Source organism: Rana temporaria, chromosome 3 (assembly GCF_905171775.1).
Source record: "Rana temporaria chromosome 3, aRanTem1.1, whole genome shotgun sequence".
Classification (NCBI taxonomy): domain Eukaryota; kingdom Metazoa; phylum Chordata; class Amphibia; order Anura; family Ranidae; genus Rana; species Rana temporaria.
In genome coordinates this window covers 260,048,391-260,072,944 of record NC_053491.1, presented here as the reverse complement: position 1 = coordinate 260,072,944, position 24,554 = coordinate 260,048,391, and the positions used below count along the sequence as shown (strand labels likewise).

Genomic DNA, 24,554 nt, shown 5'->3' with positions numbered 1-24,554 from the left:
ACCCTAGGAAATAAAATGGCGGTCATTGCAACTTTTTATCTCGCACGGTATTTGCGCAATAATTTTTCAAACGCCTTTTTTTGGGGAATTAATTAAATTAAATTAATTAAATAAAAAAATAACAAAACAGTAAAGTTAGCCCAATTTGTTTGTATAATGTGAAAGATGAAGTTACGCCGAGTAAATAGATACCTAACACGTCACGCTTAAAAATTGCGCACACTCATGGAATGGCGCCAAACTTCAGTACTTAAAAATCTTCATAGGCGTTACTAAGAGTTACAGAGGTCTAGTGCTAAAATTGTTGCTGACGCTCTAACGCACGCGGCGATACCTCACATGTGTGGATTGAGCGGCGTTTACATATGTGGGCGGGACTTACGTGTGTGTTCGCTTCTGACCGCGAGCTACTGGGGATAGGGGCGTTTAAAATAAAAAATAAAATATATATTTTTTTTTACTTTTACTTTTTTTATTTTATTTTTAAACTTTTTTTAAATTTTTATGTAAAACATCCCTTGTAATAGGAATGGTTCGTAACAGGTCCTCTTTATGGAGAGATGCAGGGTCAATAAGACCCCACATCTCTCCTCCAGGCTGGAAAGCATGAGATTGTGAATTTTTTTTACGGATCTCATGCTTTCAGCCGCGATTGCAGCTTTGTTTACATTCCAGTACCCGGGCGTGACGTCATAACATCGCGCTCTGGTCTCTGACGATCATAGAGATGACTGGTGACCATCAGGTCACCAGTCATCTCTATGCCTCCCATCCGGCGCCGGCAGATCGTTTTCCCGAGTCTCCGATGGCACGGGAGATGGCACGGGAGAGCCCGGAGAAGCACCGGATAGCGGCGGGAGTAGGGGACGTCCCTTCCTGTTGCCTATAAGAACGATCAAGCGGCGGAACCGCCGCTATGATCATTCTAATGGTGCACAGAATCGCCGGCTTAAGAGATGGATATCTGAATGATGCCTGTAGCTGCAGGCATCTTTCAGATATCCCCACTGAAAGTCCAGGACGTCATATGACGTCCTTGGGCGGGAAGTGGTTAAACTAATGAGCCAATAAAACAAAAGGGAAGGTTTATTTATAATGGAAGTCTGCACTTGGCACTCTTATTTCTATTTTTTGTAGAAATAGATACTTTTTTAGACTGAGTAAAAACTCTTTAAGAGCAAGCATCTAAAATGTATTTTTTTTTTTTTTTTAAATGTCCAGTTCTGTAGCCATGACTGAAAAATTTACTTTGAGATTGATTTGACTGCAAAACAAACATTTGCTTGGCTGCTATGCAAGCTACACCTGGAGCTGTTTGCCGATGTTGCTTTATTCCTGATATTCATTTCCGTTAAATTCATGCTATGATGTGTTTGATTCAGATTAGAATGTCTGTATGATTATTCAGTTTTTATGTATTTGATTGCCAGCATTGTGATTACGGGCTGACAGGTGAAACTATAGACCTTGTCACCAACTTAAAAAAATGCAAGTAAAGCACCAAAAAAAAATCAGGTTTTTAAATGCTTTTTTGCAGCACTTATATCTTTCCATAAATATTTTTTTATTCACTTTAATTTGCTAGAAAACTTGACTGGTGATTTCCCTTCTTCCCTCCTTGCACATCGCAGACCTCTCCTTTTTTGTTTTTTATTGCTCACAAAACATACAGAGTGTGAAAACATGACATACAGTACACTATGTTCAGACATAATGACAATGCAACAACAATCCTTGAGTACAACAGCCAATAAGTACAACTAGCATTATGCTCTTGACCCCTACTTGCATATAAGCCTCAATCAGTATCCCGGCAGCCCAATCCTGGCTCCTGCTGCGGTCAAACTCAGCCAATCAGGAGAGAGAAGGGGCAGGCCACATCTCCATGTCTGAACGGACACAGGGAACTGCAGCTCAGCTTGGGTGCCACCATAGCAAGTTGTTTACTGTGGGGGCACTCAACAGGAGGGAAAGGCTAGGAGTGCCGAAGAGACACCAGAGAAGAGGAGGATCCAGATTGCTCTGTGCAAAACCACTGCACAGAGAAGGTGCGTATACCATGTTTGTTACTTTAATAAAAAAAAAACGGGACTATACAATCACTTTAAGGTTATGTTGCATGATCAATGTAGATAAATATTACTTTGTACAATTTTTCTTAAATTAGTTATTATTGTATATGAAAAATATATTTCAAAGTACATTTGTAGCTATCTACACTTGATGTCAGTCTGATTAATGTTCTTGGCATTTAGTAGTTTCTTGACATCAGCACATAGTTTTTGCTTGCATGCAAAGTAATCTGGGTCTGTGATAACTGTTAAAGGGATTGTGAAGTCAGAAGTTTTTTTATCTTAATGCATTCTATACATTAAGATAAAAAACCTTCTGTGTGCAACAGCCTCCCTCAGCCCCCCTAATACTTACCTGAGGTCCATCTAGATCTAGATATGTTGTACGAGACACTCGGCTGGTCGGGACTCCCCTCATTGACAGAGATGGCAGCGCGGCGCTGTTGTCTCCTGCTGCTGTCAATCGAAGTCAGTCAGCCAACAAGGAGAGAAAGGGGGCGTGGCCGAACTGTGGCTCTGTGTCTGAATAGACACAGGGAGCTGTGGCTCAGCTCCTGTGCCCCTATAGCAAGCTGCTTGCTGTGGGGGCACTCAACAGGAGGGAGGGGCCAGGAGCACCAAAAAGAGGGCCCGAGAAGTGGAGGATCTGGGCTGCTCTGTGCAAATCCACTGTACAGGGCAGGTAAGTATAGACATTTACACAATAACATTAGGGGATCTGATCTCAAAATGTAATAATGAGCTGTGGAAATGCATGTGCTAGAGGCTTCAGTTGTGAAATGAAGGTGAATTTTCAAGGATGTAATTGCACTATATGCAATGGATAGTTTATTTTCCCAAACCGTGGATTTTTTTCCGACGGAATTTTGGCTCTTGTGTTGCATACACACGGTCACACAAAATTCCGACCGTCAAGAACGTGGTGACGTACAACACTACGACGAGCCGAGAAAAATGAAGTTCAATGCTCCCGAGCATGCAACGACTTGATTCCGAGCATGCATGTTTTTTTTGCAGTGCGTTGGAATTGCATACAGACGATCGGAATTTCCGACAAGAACTTTTCCCGTCAGAATATTTGAGAACCAGCTCTCAATTTTTTTCTGCTGGAAATTCCGACGGAAAAAGTCAGATGGGGCCTACACAAGGCCTCACATCAAACTTTTTTGTCGGAAATTCAGATCGTGTGTACTCGGCATAAGAATCAGTATTGTGTCAAAGCCTGGTATAGATACACCACTGCTATATATGCCTAACGTTTTTTTAGTGCTCTTAACTTCCATATTTAGATTTCTCAATTTTAAAGTGATATTAAAGTCAATAAAAAAAATAACAAACATGTTGTACTTACTTGCTCTGCGCAGTGGTTTTTCTCAGAGTAGCCCAGATCCACCCATTCTAAGGGCCCCTCGACAGCACTTCTGGCCCCTACCTCCTGTCAAGCACCCTCAGAGACAAGCAACTTGCTCTGGGGGCACCCAAGCAGGCTTGCACACGTGTCCATTCACACACATAGCCATGGCTCGGCCCCCCCTCATTTCTCTCACTATTGGCTCCCTGGCTATAATTGACAATGGCTTCCGCTGCTGTCTCCGTCAATGAGAAGGGAGAGTCCCCAGAGAGATGAAGCTCTTGTGCACACCACTGGATCGCGATTGAGCTCAGGTAAGTATAAGGGGAGCTGAGAGGGCTGCTGCACACAAAAGGATTTTTACCTTCATGCAAAAGACCTTCAGCCTTTACAACCACTTCAAGTTACATGCAATGGAAGATATTCATACATCTTCAAAGCCCATGGACTGAAAGAAACTGTCTCCTGCTGACCCTTAGTCACTGCTGGACACAATAGTGACTTAAAGCAGTATTAAAACCAAAAGCGAACATTTATTGCAGCTTACCAATTCTTTGATGTGATGGCTGCATTAGTTTGTTTAGGTTTTTTCTTTATTGTACACCATGGGACACAGAGCCATTAATCCTTACCTAATGGGTTGTATGGTCACCAGAGGTGATTGGACACTGGCACAACGAATCAGAGACAGTTCCCCTCCATATAGCCCCTCCCATCAGTACCTCAGATTTTTCACCAGTGTCTAAGGTGTAGGACGTGTGGAGAAAGTGCTAAGGGAAGCTCAACTAAGCCTCTTTGGGGCCAAAAAGAGCTAGACCTTCGGGTCCATCCAAGACGCTAAATTATACGCCAAAATTGGATGAGATCCAGACCTCACATATGAGGCGTCGCCTGTAATGTCTCTTTGGCGGACTGGGCTCTGAGGTCCAGCCCTTTTGCTATAGCAGCTAAAAGGCCTGGTCAGAGTCTTTTACAAGGCCCAGGGAAGAGGTCCTTTAAATAGGAACCCATAACCCTGAAGGTTGGCACACAAACCCGCCGAGATGGGTGAAGATTGGTACTGTCTGAAAAATTCAGCAGTTAAACCTGCAGCGGGGATAATGTAAGAGAAAAAGGAACCTAAAATTTACTTAAAGACCTTTTTCAATTTTTTTTAGAGGTTGTCATCTCTTTTTTGGCCACTAGATGGAGCTGAGTTCACTCACCTCACTCCAGGAGTGTCAGACCATAGGCATGCTTCTGCTGCAGAGCTCTACTTGGCTCCGCTCCTCTTCTCCCATAAGCCGGACAAAAGAAGGGACAGGCAGGGAGAAGGTATCCATACTCTCAGCAGCCATTCCCATGGATTAAGTCGTGCGCGGTGGCACGCTTTATCGGGAGAGACGGAAGTAGCGGGAGCGCAAGCGCACGCCGAGATTTTAAAAATGGCACCCAGAGAGGGCCAAAAAGCAGCCAGAGAGCCAGCAGCCCTCCCAGTGGGACACAGCAGCAGCCTTTTGCCTTGGGACACGTAAGACTATGTGGTTGGTGCATTACCAATGAGAGACACTTACTCTGTGCATGAAACTGTGTGTTTAAAGTTGCATACTTATGTAGATTGCTAAACGGAGCACAGGAGTATATGCATTTTGGTACCTCGGCTTGTTGCTTGGTGAAATGTCTTCTCTTAGAAAGGGTTCAGGGACTAAAAGTAAGAAAGCAACACCGCCGGAGACAGGGGGTTCTACCCAGGCCTGCTCGGTACTTTCTTCCCCAGTAAGCCTTGATACGCCTATACAGGAGGAACCATTGCTACTATCAGGAGTTTCTCTTGTGGCCCCTGGACCCGCATATGTCACTAAAGACACTTTTACTGCAGCCATGAAAAAATTTGAAGAAAAGATTGCGACTTTAATCGCTAAATCTTCTCAGAAGGACAGAAAGTAAAGCAGATCTCCTTCTTTTATTGTAGACCCTCTATCAGAAAGATCTGAGGAGGAGAGGGAGGAGGAAGAAGCCATACCTGCAGAGGACAGGGAGGAGGAGTCGGATGGCTCAGGGGTATCAGAGAAACCCTTTTCTGTCTCTCAGATACTGAGATCGCAGGTGCAGTGTTATACGGAAGCAGTGCGCACTGCATTCAAAATTTCCTCCTCAGAGTTATCCGAATCTCCTGTCTCCCCTCTGGGTTCATTAAAAGCTCTGCTCTTTTCCAGTCCATCCACCGTTAAAGAAGCTAATCTACACAGATTGGTTACATCCAGACAAACGTTTCTCTCCTCCAAAAAAGTTTGAAATTCTTTATCCCATGGAAGAAAAATTCACCAAAAAGTAGAGTTTACCTGCGGTAGATTATTATCCTTCAGAAAAGAGGTTGGAATCCTTACTAAGATCTTCCTTCTTATTGGCAAGATCAGTTGCACAACCCGCTGTAGCGGCGGTGGGAATGTGTCAAGTTCTTAAGGACCAGGTAAAAGACGGGCTAAAGGAGTCATCTCCAGAGCAGGCCAAATTATGGGAAAATTTGCCTAAGGCCTTATGTTTTACAATAGATGAGATGAGAGATTCGATAAGCAAACGGGGTCCTTTGGCTAAAGCATTGGTCGACAGAAGTACCATGCAAAAAGCTTCTAGCAGGCTTCCCTTTTCATGGTGAACGCCTTTTTGGGGAAGATTTGGAGCAATACATCCAAAAGATATCTAGTGGAAAGGTTACGCTGTTGCCAGAAAACAAGAACAACAAGCGGCCTTGCTTTAAACGTTCTCTCTCCCCGTCCCCTGGTAAATCTACCCCTAACCAGTGGCGACTGCATTTTCCAGCCGAAAAAACTAAGAAAGACCAGCCCCAGAGAAACGGGAAGCAGTGGGGTTTTAAGGCTAACAAGCAAAACCCCAAAGCCTCCGCATGAGGAGGCACCCCCGCTTGGCCGAGTGGGAGGACAGCTGCGTCAGTTTTCAGCAGCATGGAAGACAGAGATCCAGGACAAATGGGTGGTATCCACAGTATCCCTAGGGTAAAAGCTGGAATTTAGAGAGATCCCATCTTCTTGGTTCCGAAGTTCAAGGCTCTCCAGGGATCCTCTATAAAGAGCATCCTTCTTCAAGGGATTCGATCACTTGCTGTCCCAAGGGGTGATCACGGAAGTTCCTTTAAGGGAACAATGTTCAGGGTTTTATTTAAACCTCCTTGTGATCCCAAAACCGAACAGAGACGTCAGACCCATTCTAGATCTAAGATCTCTAAATCAGTTTCTGAACATTAGCCATTTCCGAATGGAAACTATTCGATCAGTGGCCGCCATTCTACAAGGCGAAGAATTCTTGGCGTCAATAGACATCAGGGACGCCTATCTACATGAACCTATTTATCCCGCTCACCAAAGATTCTTAAAGTTTGCGGTAGAACATCGTCACTTCCAGAGGTCTGCCCATCAACATACTCGAGTTACGGGCAGTCTACCTGGCCCTCAAAACCTGGTCAAGCGGGTTAAACGGTCACCCAGTTCGGATTCAATCCGACAATGCTACTGCAGTAGCTTACATCAATCACCAAGGAGGCACTCAGTCAGGGCGCCCAGAGGGAGGTGTATCGCATTCTAAGATGGGCAGAAGAGCATGTTCCTTGTCTTTCCGCAATTTTCATTCCAGGGGTAGAGAACTGGCAAGCCGACTATTTAAGTCGCCAGCAGCTTTTACCAGGAGAGTGGTCGCTCCACCCCGAGATCTTTCAGGCCATCTGCCAAAGATGGGGGACCCCGGATGTAAACCTGTTAGCTTCCAGGTTCAACAGAAAGTTGGACAATTTTGTGGCCAGGACAAAGGATCCTCTGGCCTACGGATCGGATGCGCTAGTTGTGCCGTGGAATCAGTTCTCACTGATATATGCCTTTCCTCCAATCTCCTTACTACAGAGGCTGATTTGCAGGATCAAGAGGGATAGAATTCCTGTAATCTTAGTGGCTCCAGATTGGCCCAGAAGACCTTGGTATGCCAAGAGGAACACCGTGGAAGCTTCCGCTTCGTCACAATATGTTGTCGCAAGGTCCAGTCTTCCACCCTTCCTTACAAGAGCTAAATTTGACGGTTTGGCTGCTGAAACCCACATTCTGAGGAAGAGAGGGATCTCAGGTCCAGTGCTTTCTATGCTTATTAATGCCAGAAAGCCAGCTTCCAGACTTATTTATTATACAGTCTGTAAAAAATATGTTTCATGATGTGAAACTAACAAATGGAATCCCCAAAAATATGACATAAGTAGGATTTTGCCTTTTGCCAGCTAGGAGTGGATATGAAATTGGCCCTTAGTACCATTATGGGTCAAATATCAGCTCTATCAGTCTTCTTTCAAAGATCTCCGGCATCTCATTCCCTAGTGCAGGCTTTTGTTCAGGGGGCGTTGCGGACCAATCCACCAATCAAATCCCCCTTATACCCATGGGATCTGAATTTAGTACTGTCCGTGTTGCAGAAGCAACCTTTTGAACCAATTCGCCAAATTCCGCTGATTCTTTTAAGCAGGAAACTGGCATTCTTGATTGCTATCTCTTCGGCTAGAAGAGTATCTGAATTATCAAGGCTTTCTTGTAAAAAGCCTTATTTAATTTGTCATAAGGATAAAGTAGTATTACGAACCCATCCGGCCTTTTTACCTAAGGTGGTGTCGGCTTTTCATTTAAATCAGGATATTATCTTGCCATCTTTTTTTCCGGATCCGCAGACGGCGGAGGAAATATTATTACACTCTCTAGATATAGTGAGAGCTGTAAAGGTGTATCTGCAGGCATACGCAGGACAGATATTTTGTTTATTTTGCCAGATGGTCCTAAGAAGGGACAAGCGGCATCGAAATCCACGATCTCCAGGTGGATTCGACAAATGATTCTTCAAGCCTATGGTTTAAGGTACAGAACTCCTCCTTTTTCTGTTAGAGCGCACTCTACCAGGGCAGTAAGTGCTTCATGGGCAGTGCACCACCAGACTTCGGTGACTCAGATCTGTAAGGCTGCAACTTGGTGTTCGGTCCACACATTTTGCAAATTTTATCAAATAGATGTAAAAGGACAAGAGGAGATGCCGCCTTTGGGCGAAGTGTGCTGCAGGCTGCCGTAAAGAGCTTCCTGTCCAGGGCGGTCTGCTTGATCTGTTTTTCCCCCCTTCATATAGGGCATTGCTTTGGGACATCCCATTAGATAATGATTAATGGCTCCGTGTCCCGTGGTGTACGATAAAGAAAATAGGATTTTTATAACAGCTTACCTGTAAAATCCCTTTCTTGGAGTACACCACAGGACACAGAAGTCCCCCCCCTTCTTAAAGGGGACCTTATTGCTTTGCTACAAAACTAAGGTACTCCCCCGATGGGAGGGGCTATATGGAGGGGAACTGTCTCTGATTGGTTGTGCCAGAGTCCAATCACCTCTGGTGACCATACAACCCATTAGGTAATGATTAATGGCTCTGTTTCCCGTGGTGTAATCCAAGAAAAGGATTTTACAGGTAAGCTGTTATAAAAATCCAATTTTTTCTTTCTATTTTCATCTGGCGATCCAGTCAGTAAGTCTGTTTTTTGTTTCAATCTTTTTAATTCGTTTTACAAAAGATAGTAATACAATTTAGTGAACATTTTTACATTACTGAGGTTATCAAGAATGTTTACGGCATACAGTAAATACCAAATCAGTGGATACCGGTTTCAAGTAGGTAATATTTGGAACTGTTCGGCTACTGGACTCATAAAGCCATATCTACCACTGGACGTTTCCATGCAGTGGCTATTGCGATTTTAGCTGCTAAAAAGATAAAATAAATCAATATTTGTGTGTGTCTAGGGATATTTTCCACCAGGTCATTTAACAACTCTATCCCAGCGTATGGTGGCAGAATGGACCCGTATCCAGAAACACTTTTGGACAGGTCCACCAAGTGTGAAGGGTTGTCCCAACTTGACCACAACCAGGAAACGGGAGGGTCAGGTGCCTGGGTACATTTTAGCAAATCGTTCAGGTACCAAATGCCATCTAGTTCTAGCATATCCTTTGTACCCTGCTTCCACCAAGATGGTATTCCTAACGCCCTTGTATATACGTGTGTTCCAGGACCGCCACTCCTCCGACTCAGGGGCTAGGTTCAGGTTCCTTTCCCAAGCAATCTGATACAACAATTAAGACAATGGAGTGACTAATGACCTGTATAACATTGAGATGCATCCACACTGAAGAGTCCCCTGTAAACATCTATTTTCAAACATTGAACGTATAGTTAGATTAGGGCTCCTCTTCTGTAACGAATGGAGAAAGTGTTGAATTTGCTGCAAGAGAAAACTCTCCGCTGGAGGCATCTTTAGATTCTTTACAAAATATGTGAGGGACATATACCCTTACAATCAAAACAATTTCCTATATGGTAAAGGACTTTGTTCATCCACCAATTAAATTGAAGGGACTCTAGTCCCAGTGGGAATAGAGGGTTAATAAAAAGTGGACCACAGGAGTATGAGGGGAGCAAAGGGGCCACTTTTTACAAGACGATTCCCACAGGTTTACTGAATGGGAGAGCGTAGGGCATAGGATGGCTTTACGATATTTAGAAGGGACCCAGAGCATTGATAGGAAGTGGTGAGCAAGCCTGGGCCTCTAGAGGAAACCAATCAGGCCTATAATGACTAAAATGCAACTGGCCCAGTTGGGTTAGTTGCGCTGCTACATTTTTTCGAAAGTCTGGGACCCCCAATCCCCCCAGATCTTTGGGTGCATACATTGTAGCTCGAGCCAGCCTACTGCCCTCATTGGGCACATAGCAGTGATCAATAGTGATCACTGCATGCGCCCTCTCTTCTACAGGGTGGAGTTTAGTAAACACATGTTTACTAAGCCCCCCATGCACCCACACCTGCACCGCCCCGCAGTGCTCCCCAGCCTGACAGATCACAGAGATCTGTGTAGGGAGAAGCTGCAGGTGGCGGGAGGGAAAGGAGAGATAATGCTCGGACCGGCCATGGATCGGGGTGTGGGGGCATTTGGGAGGGTGATCTGACTGGCGGGGGGACACATCTGGACCCCCCAAGCCCCATGCAGCACCTGAAGCTGGCAAGAGTGGAAGAGGAGGGACGCTGGCTAATGATGGTGGCTGCAGGGAGTGGGTTTGCATAGGGGGGGTTGGATCGTGTGGAGGGGGTATCTGTGCTGGGGGGGGGGGTGAAGGGAATAGAGGAGAGTGGGGGGGGCAGTTTTAGATGGAAGGGTGAGGCGAGGCAGGGAAGAGGTGGCATGGGTGGGGGGAACGGGCAGATTAGGGGTTAATAACTGATCAGCGGGTTGTAATTTGCTGATCAGAGTTAAAGAATTGTTCAGCAGAGTCTGCTGAATAATTCTGATATAAGCTTATGGTCATTAAAGTGACCACAAGCTTATAGAAGGGTGGATAAAGGAGGTTCGTACGCCATACTGACGTGGCCACCTGTGGGCACTTCTCTAGGTACGTACGGCGTGCAGACTTGGCAGTTAAAGGGTTAAACTGGCTATTCACTATACAATCTGATTGTACAAAATCTGTAAATTCTCCTTTTTAGATTTACCAAAATAATGTAATATGAAGACAAACCTAAACAATCCATTTAGTTTGTATCTAGTTAGGCAGGACCTTCCAATGCATGGTTGTTGGTAGATCTAAAGGAGATGGTACAATAAGATCATATAGTGTTTGGCCATGTGTAGAGTTATAAAATTGAACAGAAGCGTCTTTTTCTCTTTAACAAAGGAATTAGCAAGACAACCAAGTTTTTACGGTTTTATTTTTGCAATCATACAGTATATAGTGTGATTTGTAGTCATTATGCAATCTAACCACATCCGCTGCTGCTATTTTAGTGTGAAAGAGGAAGTTGTGACTGTATAGTAAAAAAATATTTCATTGTTTGTCAAATTCTCTCTATGAATTCAGGTACTAGCTCTGGGTTTCTGTATAAGAAAACTGCAGTCTTAATACCAAATGCTTGAAAAAAAATAAAGACAATTTTAAAACACCGATGAACGTGTGCTTTTAGAATTTTTTGGCTTATGTACTTTTGGTAAACACTGTTGGATTTATGAAAATAGGAAGAAAAGAGATATATTGTTTGCTTCTAATCTTAATATTAAGAGAAGAGCGGCAGTAAAGGGATGGTCAGACTTGATAAATTGTATACATGTGCAAAAGTAAATTCGAAAATTAGATTTAAATAAGATTATAGGAAAATGGGGCATCTGAAATTACATCAATCATCAAATGATCAGTCGTCAAATGAACTAAGGCTGAGCTCAAGGAAAAGCGCTCAATAGAAAAGATGAAATACATATGAGAGTTGTTTACTTGTCTAATGATTTGTACTTCTGTCCATCCAGTCATGAGATTTACACAACTCTGCCCACGCTGTACAGTCCTGTTTTGAAATCCTTGCGGCTTAATCTTCTAAAAGTACCTCGTAAAAGTATGTATAGGAGGCATGCTAATTGGTCCACCAACCACAACCTGCCTAGCCTGTCCTGTCAGTGGGGGACAACAAGAGATAAAGCGGCAGGGAATCCCTGGACCAGTAAAGCGACAGGTGATCGTTTGCCTCAGGTACAGTGGGACCGGGGGTCCAGTGTAGGTTCACCTTACAGATTTTTTGTAAAGGTGAACGTACACTTTAAGTCATAAATATGGTGGCTATTACAGGTATCTGTATTTTATTATACTGGCCTGCCAGTATGTTGATGTTATGGTAACCCCCTTAATATTGTTTCATAATCGCTCAATGCACAGAAATAACTAAGTGCTTCCAGACATTTTTGCTAAACTAGCAAGTTTGCCCTTTCAAGTGTCTCCAAGCTCACATTCTTTCTGAGACAAACATGTCTTTTATGTGGTTGTTGTGCATGAGATCTCTGTAACAACAAGTTATCGGTTTGCCCAGCAAGTACCACATACTTTAAGGTACAGTACAGCAATTCTGGGGGTGGAAATGGCAAGCCGATGAGGTTTTTCATACATTAAGTTCTGAAGGGGATTGCATTACTGGGGCAGAAGAAATGATTTATATTGCTGGCTTTACGGTTAAACCGCTCATATAAATCACTGTTGGTATGTCAGTTTATGCTTCACATAGAATAATATATACAAAATATATCATGACACATTCTAATTTATATAGCAGAAGACTGTATTTACAATTTATCTCTTGGTGTAACTATACTGAATGTGGCTGTATTTATATTGAAACGAACATAGGTCTGATGAAAAAGGATATAGTATTGTAAAGAGGTTCTGCTGGGATAATTTAATACAGTCTGTAATTATTTTATTTATTTCCAGTACTTTTATAGCACTGATAGGAAAGTGTAATTGTATGGTGAGAAGGGACTACAGGAATCGGAAAGACCTCCAACTGAACCTGTGCTAAAGCAGAGGTGATCCTTCTTTTAACAGAAGGTATTCATGTCTCATTCCAACACATATCCCAAAAATGAGAGCTTTATTTTAATTTCATGGCAGCACTCGGAGCCATGTAAATTAATCCTGTACACTCCAATGGACAACTTTACTTCCAGAGCCACTGGTGTAAAGTACAGATACAGTTTAACCTGGTATTATAAAGCCAGTTACTCCAAACTGCATTCATCTATTTAAGGATTGTTGCCCATCATCAGTGCAGTGCATGGGAACAGTGACTTCTATAGCATAGACTAGCGGGAATGCTTTGCATTGCTCTACCCATTGTCCAGCAATTAGGAATAATCCTTATTTTCATGGATATGTGATGAAATGAGACATGAATATCTTATGTTCTAAGAAGACTAATGTGCTATAGCACTGACATGTTACTCAGTGATTTACAAAGTATTTGTGTAGCACCCTCTGGGAACAGGTTGCTAGGAAGGTTCAGAAAAATTGTATTTATTTTATTTGTCTTCCCTGTAAACGGTTGAGCAGAGTGCAATTTAGTTTTGGCTGTTCTGGGTCTTATAGACTGCAGGCTCAACTACTTCTCCATGTCTTCAAGTAGGTTCTAGAAAGTAGTGGGCTGGAAGAGGCAGACCCTAGGTCTTAGCCAATACCTTTGGGGGGGGTTGCCCAGTAGGTGGCTGAGAAGGAGATAAATAGACTGAGGCCTGAAGCAGCACGGTTCTTGTCCTGAAGAAAGAGATCCCAGCCTAAAGCCTGCTGCCCTTCTGGGCAGGTTAGCTGAAGCTCATCAACGTCCTGAAAGCAGTTTTCTTAATCTGAGCCAAGTCAAGAGAGTGCACTGAGGACCTGGCCTGGAGGGTCATGGTACAGTGTCTAGCCAATATTGGACAGGAGAGGTAAACAAGTATCTGGAGGTCCAATGAGTAGATGCCTGGAGGTGGGATCCTAGTGACTGTCTGCTGTTTAACCTCTGACTTTGTTAGTGCTACTAAAGTGGGAGATTTACTGCTGAGAGTCCCAGAAGTGCTTGTGTCTCTAGTCTCTGCCAAGAGAGGGGATGCCCCTGAAGAGAGTAGACAGAGCGAGAGTCCTCCAAATACTTTGTGCACTAAATGCTAAAGTATCCCAAAGCTTCCCTGCACCGCATCCAAGTTTAACCAGTAATAAAATCTGCCTGGTTATTTTGAGAGAGAATGTTCAAATGTGGCGTGCCTGGCTGCCTGAGGACCCAGAAGGGAAGAAAACCTGTGAAAAATCAGCGGGACCTGTAGGTGATCTGTGCTACATTTGGAAGTTTGCATTCCTTGGCCCTTGAAGGAGCTGACAATATAATGCTCCTAAACACTGTAGGTACAGAGTGGGTGGAAACTAGGGTTGTCCCGATACCAATCCTAGTATCGGTATCGGGACCGGTACTGAGCATTTGCGCGAGTACTTGTACTCGCGCAAATGCTCTCGATGCTTTACCGATACTTTTTTCCCCGAGAGCGGGTAGAGAGAGGGTGGAGAGGGGGCGGAGAGCGGGTGGAGAGGGGGCGGAAAGCGGAGCAGAGCAGTCCTCGAGTATGGAGGAGAGGAGAGTTGCTGCCGCCTAGTCCCCTAAGAGAAAGCCAAGCCCCCGCTGCTGCCGACATCTAGTTGATTTGCGCTTGGGGAACATAACAGCTTTCATTTGAATAGCTGTGTGTTCCCCGCCGCGCCTCGTCATGTATAGCCCCTCCCCCTTGTCCAGAGACTTTGATAGGCAGATCACCCGTCCCAGGATTGGACGGGTGATCTGTCTATCAAAGTGCCCGGGCAAGGGGGAGTGTCCATACATGACGAGGCGCAGCGGGGGAACACTCAGCTATTCAAATGAAAGCTGTTATGTTCCCCAAGCGCAAATCAACTAGATGTCGGCAGCGGCGGAGGGGGGGGGCTTGGCTTTATCTTTGGGGACACAAGGCTGTATTTAGGGACATGGCTGCATTTAGGGACATGGCTGCATTTAGGGACATGGCTGCATTTAGGGACATGGCTGCATTTAGGGACATGGCTGCATTTGGGGTCACATGGCTGCATTTAAAAAAAAAAGTATTGGTAATCGGTATCCGCGAGTACATGAAAAAAAGTATCGGTACTTGTACTCGGTCCTAAAAAAAGGGGTATCCGGACAACCCTAGTGGAAACCAATGAACCTACTAACATTATTTTTAAATTGTTAGAGGTAACTGGTGTACCCAGATAAAAAGTAGACAGACACTGGGAGAAAATACAAACTCCATGCAGATAGTGTCCTAAGTGGGTCTGAAACTCGGGACCCAGAGCTGTAAGACAAACACTAATATACCATACTTCCCCAATACTTTCTTTACAACAGAGGAGCAGGTAATATTCAGCAACCAAAACGGTTGTCTGTTAACCACCTGCGCTGCACCTTGCTACCTGCCACCACAACTTTCATAGAGTAGACTAGGGGAAGGGTTTGTGGCATTATGGGAGCTAAGCTTGAAGGTAGATTATTAGCTGCTGCCAACTTCAAACAAAGTAGGACATGAAATACATATGTGATCTGATTTGTAATTCTCTCCATCCATTTCTGGGATTCACATACCCTTGCCACACAGTAAAGGCTCTTTCTGACAGGGAGTAATGCTTTCCATCCTCCAAAAAGCAATTTGCAGTTCATTGCTTTTTGGAGAGGGTGGTATAGCTTCAGATCGCAGGCATTCAGGAAGTGTTACTGCCACCTCTTGACGCCTGATCTTTTTTTTTCATTTTACTGCACCGTAAATGCGATCTAAGAGGTTTCCTTGCCGTTGCAGTGCAACCACGTTGATTTCAATGGGTGAGTGACAGGCGGTGCCACCTGCCAAACTCTGCAGCCAAAGTAAAAATTGTCACAAGCAGCCACAGCATATGTATAGCTCTATCAGGCTGTCGGAATTTATGTGTGTGGCCGGGGCAGTAAAACTATGTCTCAGCCACCTGTGAAAAAGCCCTAACCTTTCCTGGAAGGGGATCTGACTACTGCACATGCAATTTCACTTACAGATCTCCTTCCTACCCAACAGTGAAAAGAGAAACCGCACATTGGTGAGCATTGCAGCATACCCAACTCTTATGCTGCTTCCCCCTCCCATTAAACCAAAAAAAAATGTTTGCGTCTGAGGTGAAAGCTGTGTGGATCTTGAATGAAATCTTTCAGAAAAAGACCCCTAAGAATAAACCACATAGAGATTTTTAACACAGCAGTACAGCAAGTGGTGAAGTCATACCAGTTTAAAGTCTACCATCCCTTCACTTTCTGAACTGCTTTCTAGAGCAGTGTTTCTCAACTCCAGTCCTCGGGGCGCACCAACAGGTCATGTTTTCAGGATTTCCCTCAGATCAAACTGCTGTGGTAATTACTAAGGCAGTGAAACTGATAAAATCACCTGTGCACAATAATGGAAAGCCTGAAAACATGACCTGTTGGTGCGCCCCGAGGACTGGAGTTGAGAAACACTGTTCTAGAGGATTTAAAAATGTTGTATAAGGGACTTGCACAGTTAATAAGCAGGCTTGTGTGTAGATTGGATGTCAGCCATTTTATCTCATATACACGGAACTTCTGCAAAATAAGATTTGTTAGCGTTCAGTGTCCCAACTGGGACTACTATTACTCAGTGATCAGTTATGTTTGACAGATATAGACCAATTGTGCTTAGCTACAGAGCATGAGTAATTGGTCCTCTCTCCACATTGGCAGCAGTCCCATCATGGTTTTGCATTGATGCTTTCTTCAATATCCTTTCAATGTTTTCAGAAAGTGCAATACATTAAAATCCGTTTGGTCTTTGTGATCTGATCCTCAAACAGTTCATATAACGCAACTCTTGTCTTTTCATGGAGGGCAGCTGAGGACATAGGAAGGACTTAGATTGATGCCGTCATTCATAAGCCTTTTAAGCATTAACCTTCAAGATACTGCCATTGCTTGTATCTACAGGGGAATGCACAGGAACCTGAAAAACAATATTTTGTTTTATTACCCAATGAAAATTCAGTGCAAGACTATTGAAAAATCTCACTACTTTTTAATAATTTGTGTGGCAAACATTCCACTGATATGTTTATTTACATTTTTGAACAAGGTTGTTTTGGGTGAATTGACATATGAATTCTAATTCATATGTTCAAAAATTAGAATCGTACATGAGTTCAACTGGATCCTGGATATAGCTAGCTTTATTAGATTTCATGGTTTGATAAATAAACTTTAGAATTGTGTAGCAGACAGAGATCAACCTGACCTTCAATTTTACAACCAGATTTTTAGTCACCTGGAACAATATCTAAGCAAGTGACTCTTAAAAATAAAAATAAAATTCTTGATTGTTATATATGCTGATCATTGGCAATACCATTCTAAATTATTTCAGCTTGGACGATAATGGACCTTTTTATTGGCAACTTTAGAATAGATTGACTGATAAAAGCTGAATAGGTTGGTGTGCTTTATTGCTTATTTCACCTTGTTTAGTCAATAAGATCAATACTGCATAAAACAGCATGTAGCAGACGTCCAAAGGTTAATGCTTTTAAATAAAGCTTGGCTACGCTCATATGGTGTTTAGTGTGGATGATCTGGTCTTTCTATGTTAGTAACTATTTTTGTTACCGTAGATTTGTCAAAGTTAAAGCCCAACTCTTACCTGCTTCCCCCCACATACAATGCCTGCCATGTGTTTGGGGGGAGAGGAGGGGGAGGTATTTCTTTTGTTTAAAAAAAATATATATAATGATTGTCTTTGCTCAGCTTTACCCATCATCTGCACAGGAACTGAGAGAAAAATATTCTAGTGATAACCCAGACTGCATTCAACACCTGTCAGAGATTCTCACGTTTCCCAATTTTACCTAGAACAATTTTGCTTCTGTATTTCTCCTGTTTTGAAAGATTTCCCTATACTTTCTGAACTGACAAATAGGTTTATAAAAATTGAATACAAAAAATTCATATATATTGTGAGGGGGTTAGCCACAGCGGGTGTGTGTGACCCCCTGGACGGGTTCAGCACACAAAAACAATTAGGCACAGCAGACGATGGTAGGAGGAAAACAAAAAGGTGCGGATTTTATTTGAACTATATACAAAACAAATGTGACAGAAACAAAAGAAATACAAAAATAAATCCTGGTCACTTGACCGCTTACTAGACACATCAGTGTCCCTAACTAACGCCTGGGTACAGCCTAGCGCTGCCCCAGTCCCTAACTCCCTGCTGGTTAGAGTTTTGGTAATAGTAGCCACACAGGCTTTGTCTCACCGCACAAAGATCACTCCCCAGACTATTCACACAGCATCTTGGATGCGACCAGGGGATTTAACCTGCCTACTGTCGCATACCCCCCCCCCTCTTGTTTCAACCTTGGGGTTGGAACACCAGCATTCAGGCATGCATGCAACCGAGACAGTGCGTCCACATTCCCCATTTGGATGAAGGGGCGATGTTTTACAGTAAAGTTAAATTCTTGTAAAGCCAGAAACCATCTGTTTACTCTTCTGTTTGTTTCCTTGTTTTGGGCCATCCACGTTAAGGGAGTGTGGTCCGTAACTAGGTCAAAGTGCTGACCCAGCAGGTAGTATCTAAGGGAATCTAGAGCCCATTTCACCGCTAAACACTCCTTCTCAATGGTGGCATAATTTACCTCATGGGACTTTAATTTCCTACTGAGATAAATGACCGGATTTTCTTCCCCATTCCAGACCTGGGACAATACTGCTCCCAACCCCACGCCCGCTGCATCAGTGTGTACCACAAAGTCCCTGGAGAAATCTGGTGAGTACAAGACTGGCTAGCTACATCAGGCTTTTTAAGGCCTGGAAGGCTGCTTCCGCATCTGGGGTCCACTTAACCATGACCGAGTCTTTTCCCTTGGTCAGGTTGGTTAATGGCACAGCCTGAGAGGCAAAGTGGGGAATAAATCGCAGATAATAACCAGCGATTCCCAGAAAGGCTCGTACCTGCTTCTTGCTGTTAGGACGAGGCCAATTCTGTATGGCCTCGACTTTATTGACTTGGGGTTTTATCACTCCCCTCTCAATGGTGTACCCAAGATATTTGGCCTCTTCCTGTCCAATGATACACTTCTTTGGGTTGGCCGTAAACCCAGCTTCCCGGATAGAGTCTAGGACTACTTGCACTTTTGGCAGATGTGAGGCCCAATCTGGGCTATGGATAACTACATCACCCAGGTAAGCTCCCAGCAGGACTCCCAGCACTCCCCCTAGAGGTACAAACTGGCATAAAGTCTGAACCTAGGAGAAATATATACAGCATCTTGGATGCAACCAGGGGATTTAACCTGCCTACTGTCACAATATATATATATATATATATATATATATATATATATATATATATATATATATATATATATATATATATATATATATATATATATATTTTATATATATATATATATATATTTTATATATATATATATATTGACATATCCAAGGTATGGCAGATATGGCAAGTGCCATGGGTGCCACATGAAGGGGGCGCTGGTGAGTAGCTGACCGTCTACACACTGCTCAGATGACCCCCAGAAGAACACACAGTCGGTGCCCTCCTCTCCCAGGAAGGTCTGGGAAAGTGTTTTTAGTGTGTGGGTCAAGTGACTCCCCCCTCCGGGGCATCCCAATGTTCTCCCTTCAGGGTGGGCGCTCACTATCTGGTCCACGGCCGTATATAATATATATATATATATATATATATATATATATATATATATATATATATATTTTTTTTTTTTTAACATACCATTACCAGTCAGTGTCCCTGATCTCCACTATGATGCTGTACTGCACTGGTGACAGTATGACATTAAAAAAAAAAAAAAAACACAATTTTATTACATTTTTTTAACAAAATGTTTAAACAAAATTATGACAAGGTCATGCCTCTTACTAAATGCATCAGACTGTCTACTTTCCAAAAAGGGGTCATTTGGGGGGAACCTGTACTGTCCTGGCATTTTAAGGGCCTCAAGAAATGAGATGGGTTGTATTTACATCATGATTGATTCATTTTCAAATATATATACCATAGTTCATAGACGCTATAACTTTAACACAAACCATTGGGATTTTATTTTACTAAAGACATGTAGCAAAATGCATTTTAGCCTGAAGAAATTTGATTTTATCAAATGTTTTATAACAGAAAGTGGAAAATACAGATTTCTTTTGTTTTTATTCATTTTATATCGCAAAAAATAAAAGCTCCAGCGGTGATCAAATACCACCATTTGTGTGAAAGAAATTATAAAAATTTAATTTTTGTACAGTATTGCATGACCTTGCAATTGCCAGTTAAAGTAGCGCAGTGTTGAATGAAGGGGGTAAAACCTTTCCGGGGCTCAAATGGTTAAAAGCCAACTTTTAGTTTTGAATTTTAGGTTGAAGGTGAGATGGAAACTGAAAATTTAAAAAAAAAAACTCTAAGGCCGGGTACACACGGACAAACATGTATGGTGAAAGCGGTCCGTCGGACCGTTTTCACCATACATGTCTGCCAGAGGGCTTCTGTACAATACGCGGGGCGTGTCCGCGGTGTCGCCGCGTCGATGACGCGGTGTCGCCGCGACAATGACGCGGCGACGTGGGCGGCCCGCCTTTAAAATGCTTCCACGCATGCGTCGAAGTCATTCGACGCATGCGAGGGACGGCGGGCGCCTGGACATGTACGGTAGGTCTGTACTGACGACCGTACATGTCCGAGCGGGCTGAATTCCAGCGGGCTGTTTTAAAACAAGTCCAGGAATATTTGTCTGCTGGGAAAAGGCCCGGCGGGCAAATGTTTGCTGGAATTCGGCCCGCTCGCGCCCACACACGACCAAACATGTCTGCTGAAACTGGCCTGCGGGCCAGTTTCAGCAGACATGTTTGGTCGTGAGTATGGGGCCTAACAGGGAAACCCACTTCAGACACCACACAAAAAAATACTTTAAGGCAAGTGCATGCAGCAAAACATTTCCTTTTTATTTAATTTTCAATTACAACTGTAATAGTCATATTACCAGTATTAGTCTTTTCTTTTTCTTACGGTCTGCATCCTCATATATAATTCCGTTCTTGAAACTGCGCACTGTACCACAAATGAGTAATGAAGGTCTAGTTAATTATAAGACCAACTTATGCCTGGAGAAACACAGTTTTGGCTCAGTATCAAAGGCTGAAAATGTGCATTCCATAATATGGTTTTTCTCAGCTACCCAGCTGTTATTTCCTCCTTAAGCATTGCCTTAACAATCGTACACATTCATTTTTTTGTGGTTTAACTGTCAACAACAGATCTTACTCCAGCTGAAATTTGGTTTATACAGATTAGGATGTTAAAGGGATGAAAGAGTAGAGCCAATGTATTGTGATGAATAATAAACAACACTTAAAAAAATGAATTTTTGCCAAAAACTAACTCTAAATTTGCAAGAAAATGTGTACAAATAAAAATATTTTGGTGTAGTTTTAATATATTGTCCGTAATCATTTGTAACATGTTTTTTTTTTCTTTGGTCAGCTTACTAAATCCAAGTCCAACATCACCACTGACTTGCCCAATGTTTTCTGCTCCATCAAGCCCTATGCCAACATCTTCAACATCGAACGATTCTTCTCCGACAAGGTCAGTTAATGAAAATGTTCCACTCTGATGTAATTTCATTTGTATTGTGTTGTGACCATGGTATTGCAAACAGGATGTGACTAGGGGTTACAGTGTACTAACAAAGAGTACAGATCATACAGCAGTGCAGTTTAGACAAACCGATCTTGCTATCCAGCCATTGAACTTAAACAGCCAGATGGCTCAGTGTTCCTGAACACCACCAGACCGATGCAGCCACCACAAAGGTCCCAATATCACCAGACCACTGTAGGCCAACAGCAGTTTTGTTGATCAGTGCCACACCAGTCCCAGTGTCACCAAACCAATGTAGCCAGCAACAGTGTTCCTGATCGCCACCACAACAGTTTCCATGTCACCAGATTATTGTAAGCCAGCAACAATGTTCTGATCACTAGCCACATCAGTGCCAATGTCATCATGGCCAGTGCAGCCAGTATCTGTGTCCCTGACCACTGGCCCACCAGTCCCAGTGTCACCAGACCAAAATGTAAGCCCAATGAGATTTTAAAATTACAGAAACATTACAAAAATAGATTCATATGCTTTATTTAAAGCATTGTGAATTGAGCCTAATGTGTTTTATTGAGCTCAACAGAAATGATTTAAGTGTATATTAACACTAGAGCAGTTCAGTAACACATTTATGTTAACATGCTTTGTATTTAAACATAACTAAATTCACCTTGCCTGCACCAAAATCTTCACCAAGCCTTTTTCCAGATTTAGGATCTTCTGTCGTATTATTGGCTGGACTAGAATTGCATAACTCCCATACGTGCAGATAAGATTTTATTCATTTCATGAATGCCCAGCTCAGTGTACATCCTAAAGTAGAATGCAAACCGACAGGTGAGTTTGCTTTGTTGCAGAAGAGAAATAGCATGTCACTTCTGCAATAAATAGCCTGCCAGCTTACAATTTTTTTTCTGCTTAGTTCCACTTTTATAGGAGATTTCTCACTACAATAACATTGTTTTGCCTCTTTGTACTTTGCCCCGTGTTGTTTGGTGCCTTAAAAGCCTAGTTATGAGGTCCAACCTATCTTCCTCCCTCACAGCAAATCAGACAACAGCTATAAAGGAGACGGATTATATTAAATTGAATATAAATACAATCAGCTCAATCTCAAAATGAATAATAAAAAAAAAGCAAACAAAAAAAATAAAAAATAAATTCAATATAGTTGCAGGCTCAAACACTGTGCAGGTGATTCCACAACTCCCCTTGATGCTTTATATGCAAATTAAATAGTGTAGCGCGGCTAATAATAAAATTCCATTAAACTCAGTCCATAAGCTGTGATAGAATCATATCACCACTGTGCCATACATATAAAATATATATTCAGTTTTCCAAAAGTGCCATGCGTGCATCCATCAAACAAGTGAATTACATGCTCACCTTATTATTTAACCTTACAAGCAAGGTCAAACAGTGCTTAAAATCATTTGCAGCCAAAGCTTATATCACCCCTTTTCGGTCTTGCTCCAAGTACTGCTCACTCTTTAATACTTGATGTAACCATTCATCAAAAGGCATGAATAACCATAAAATCTACTGATAAAGACCAAATACAGGATGTAACGCATATAGAGGGGTGGAGCTGAGCCTGTGACATCATTTTTTTAGTTATGTGTGGTGAGCTGGGAATACACATGGGTATTGGCCTTGTTTTATCTTTTGTAAGTGGTTTTAATTTATTGGGCTAAGTAAATTGTTTATGTGGAGAGCACTATGGGTTTTCTTTTCTGTTTTATGGTTACCCATGCCTTTTGATGAATGGTTATATCAAGTGGTGTGGTGGTGGTGGGTCCTAGGTGTGACTGAACTTGTGGTTTACAGCTATGTCTGGGTTGATTTCTGTATTTTTTTTTTTGAGCTCTGTATAAAAACACGTACAGTTTTAGGACACATGTGGCAAATAGGGAGCTACTAGTCACATTTGCAAACATAGGGATTATTATGGAAGTGCAAGTTGTTGCAGTGATGATGAGAGAATAAGTGAGAGGTAAAGAAGCATGCATTAGTGTAGTTACAGTGGATGTAAAAGTGTGTAGCAGTAGAAAAGTGTGTGTCTATTCAAGTGGCAGGTACAGAAACTTGTATTGATGCAGTGGCAACAGGTGCAGAAGTCTGTGTGGGTGCAGTATTTTTTTTTTTTTACTATTTATTATATTTTGAGTGAAGTTGCATACTTTTTACCATTAAAGAGAAGTACAGCTAAAGCTTGTTTGGCTGTACTGGGCAAGTCTGCTTTCTGCTGTCAGTCCAGGCTCCACGTCATCACGACCATGAAGTGTCGATCCACCTAGATACCTGGACCGATAACCGGTTCGGCCTCTAAGCAAACCGCTGAGAGCCTGAGCTGGCCGCCCCCGCCCCCTCCATAACCCAGCGTCCCAGTAAAAGAGTAGGGGGCAGAGAGCTGTGACTGACAGTCTGAAGCTCTCTGCTCACTGAGCTGTGAGAACTGAGCAATCGGTGGTGTTCAATCGCTCGGTTCTCAGTGTAGAGGCGCCGGTGGACAGATGCAGCATCGGACCGATGCTGTATCCACCTAGGTAAGTATGATTCTTAAAATGTGTTTAAAAATGCTATTTAAGAAAAAAAAAATTTTGTAAAGCTGCGATCCCCAAATGTGTATAAAACGCTGTACTAAATAGAGATTATGGGCCAGATTCACGTAGGGGAGCGGCAGCGTAACGTATCGTAGATACGTTACACAGCCGCAAGTTTTCATCGCAAGTGCCTGATTCACAGAGCACTTGCAATGAAAACTACGCCGGCGCAAGGCGGGCCAATTCAAATAGGCTTCCGCGCCGGACCTACTGCGCATGCTCAGTTGCGCAATTCCCGTTGTGCTTTGCGCGCCGTGACGTCATTTTTTCGAACGGCGACGCGTGTAGCGTAATTCCGTATTCCCGGACGGCTTAGGCAAACGACGTTCATTTTTAAATTTCGACGCGTGAACGACGGCCATACTTTAGACAGCAATACGTTTGCTGACTAAAGTTAGGGCACCTAAAACGATGACTAACTTTGCGACGGGAAACTAGACTAGCGGCGACGTAG

The 24,554-nt window shown here is 42.9% G+C and overlaps 1 protein-coding gene across 4 annotated transcripts in view; it reads left to right on the top strand.

Annotated features, from left to right (window-relative positions):
* The window catches only part of ARHGAP26 (Rho GTPase activating protein 26), a 644,209-nt gene that overhangs the window by 580,406 nt on the left and 39,249 nt on the right, over positions 1-24,554 (top strand). For all 4 annotated transcript variants that reach the window (XM_040344603.1, XM_040344602.1, XM_040344605.1 and 1 more), the window contains one exon: positions 21,375-21,479. In XM_040344603.1, the coding sequence (XP_040200537.1) occupies positions 21,375-21,479 (105 nt within the window). The remainder of the gene's footprint in view (positions 1-21,374; positions 21,480-24,554) is intronic.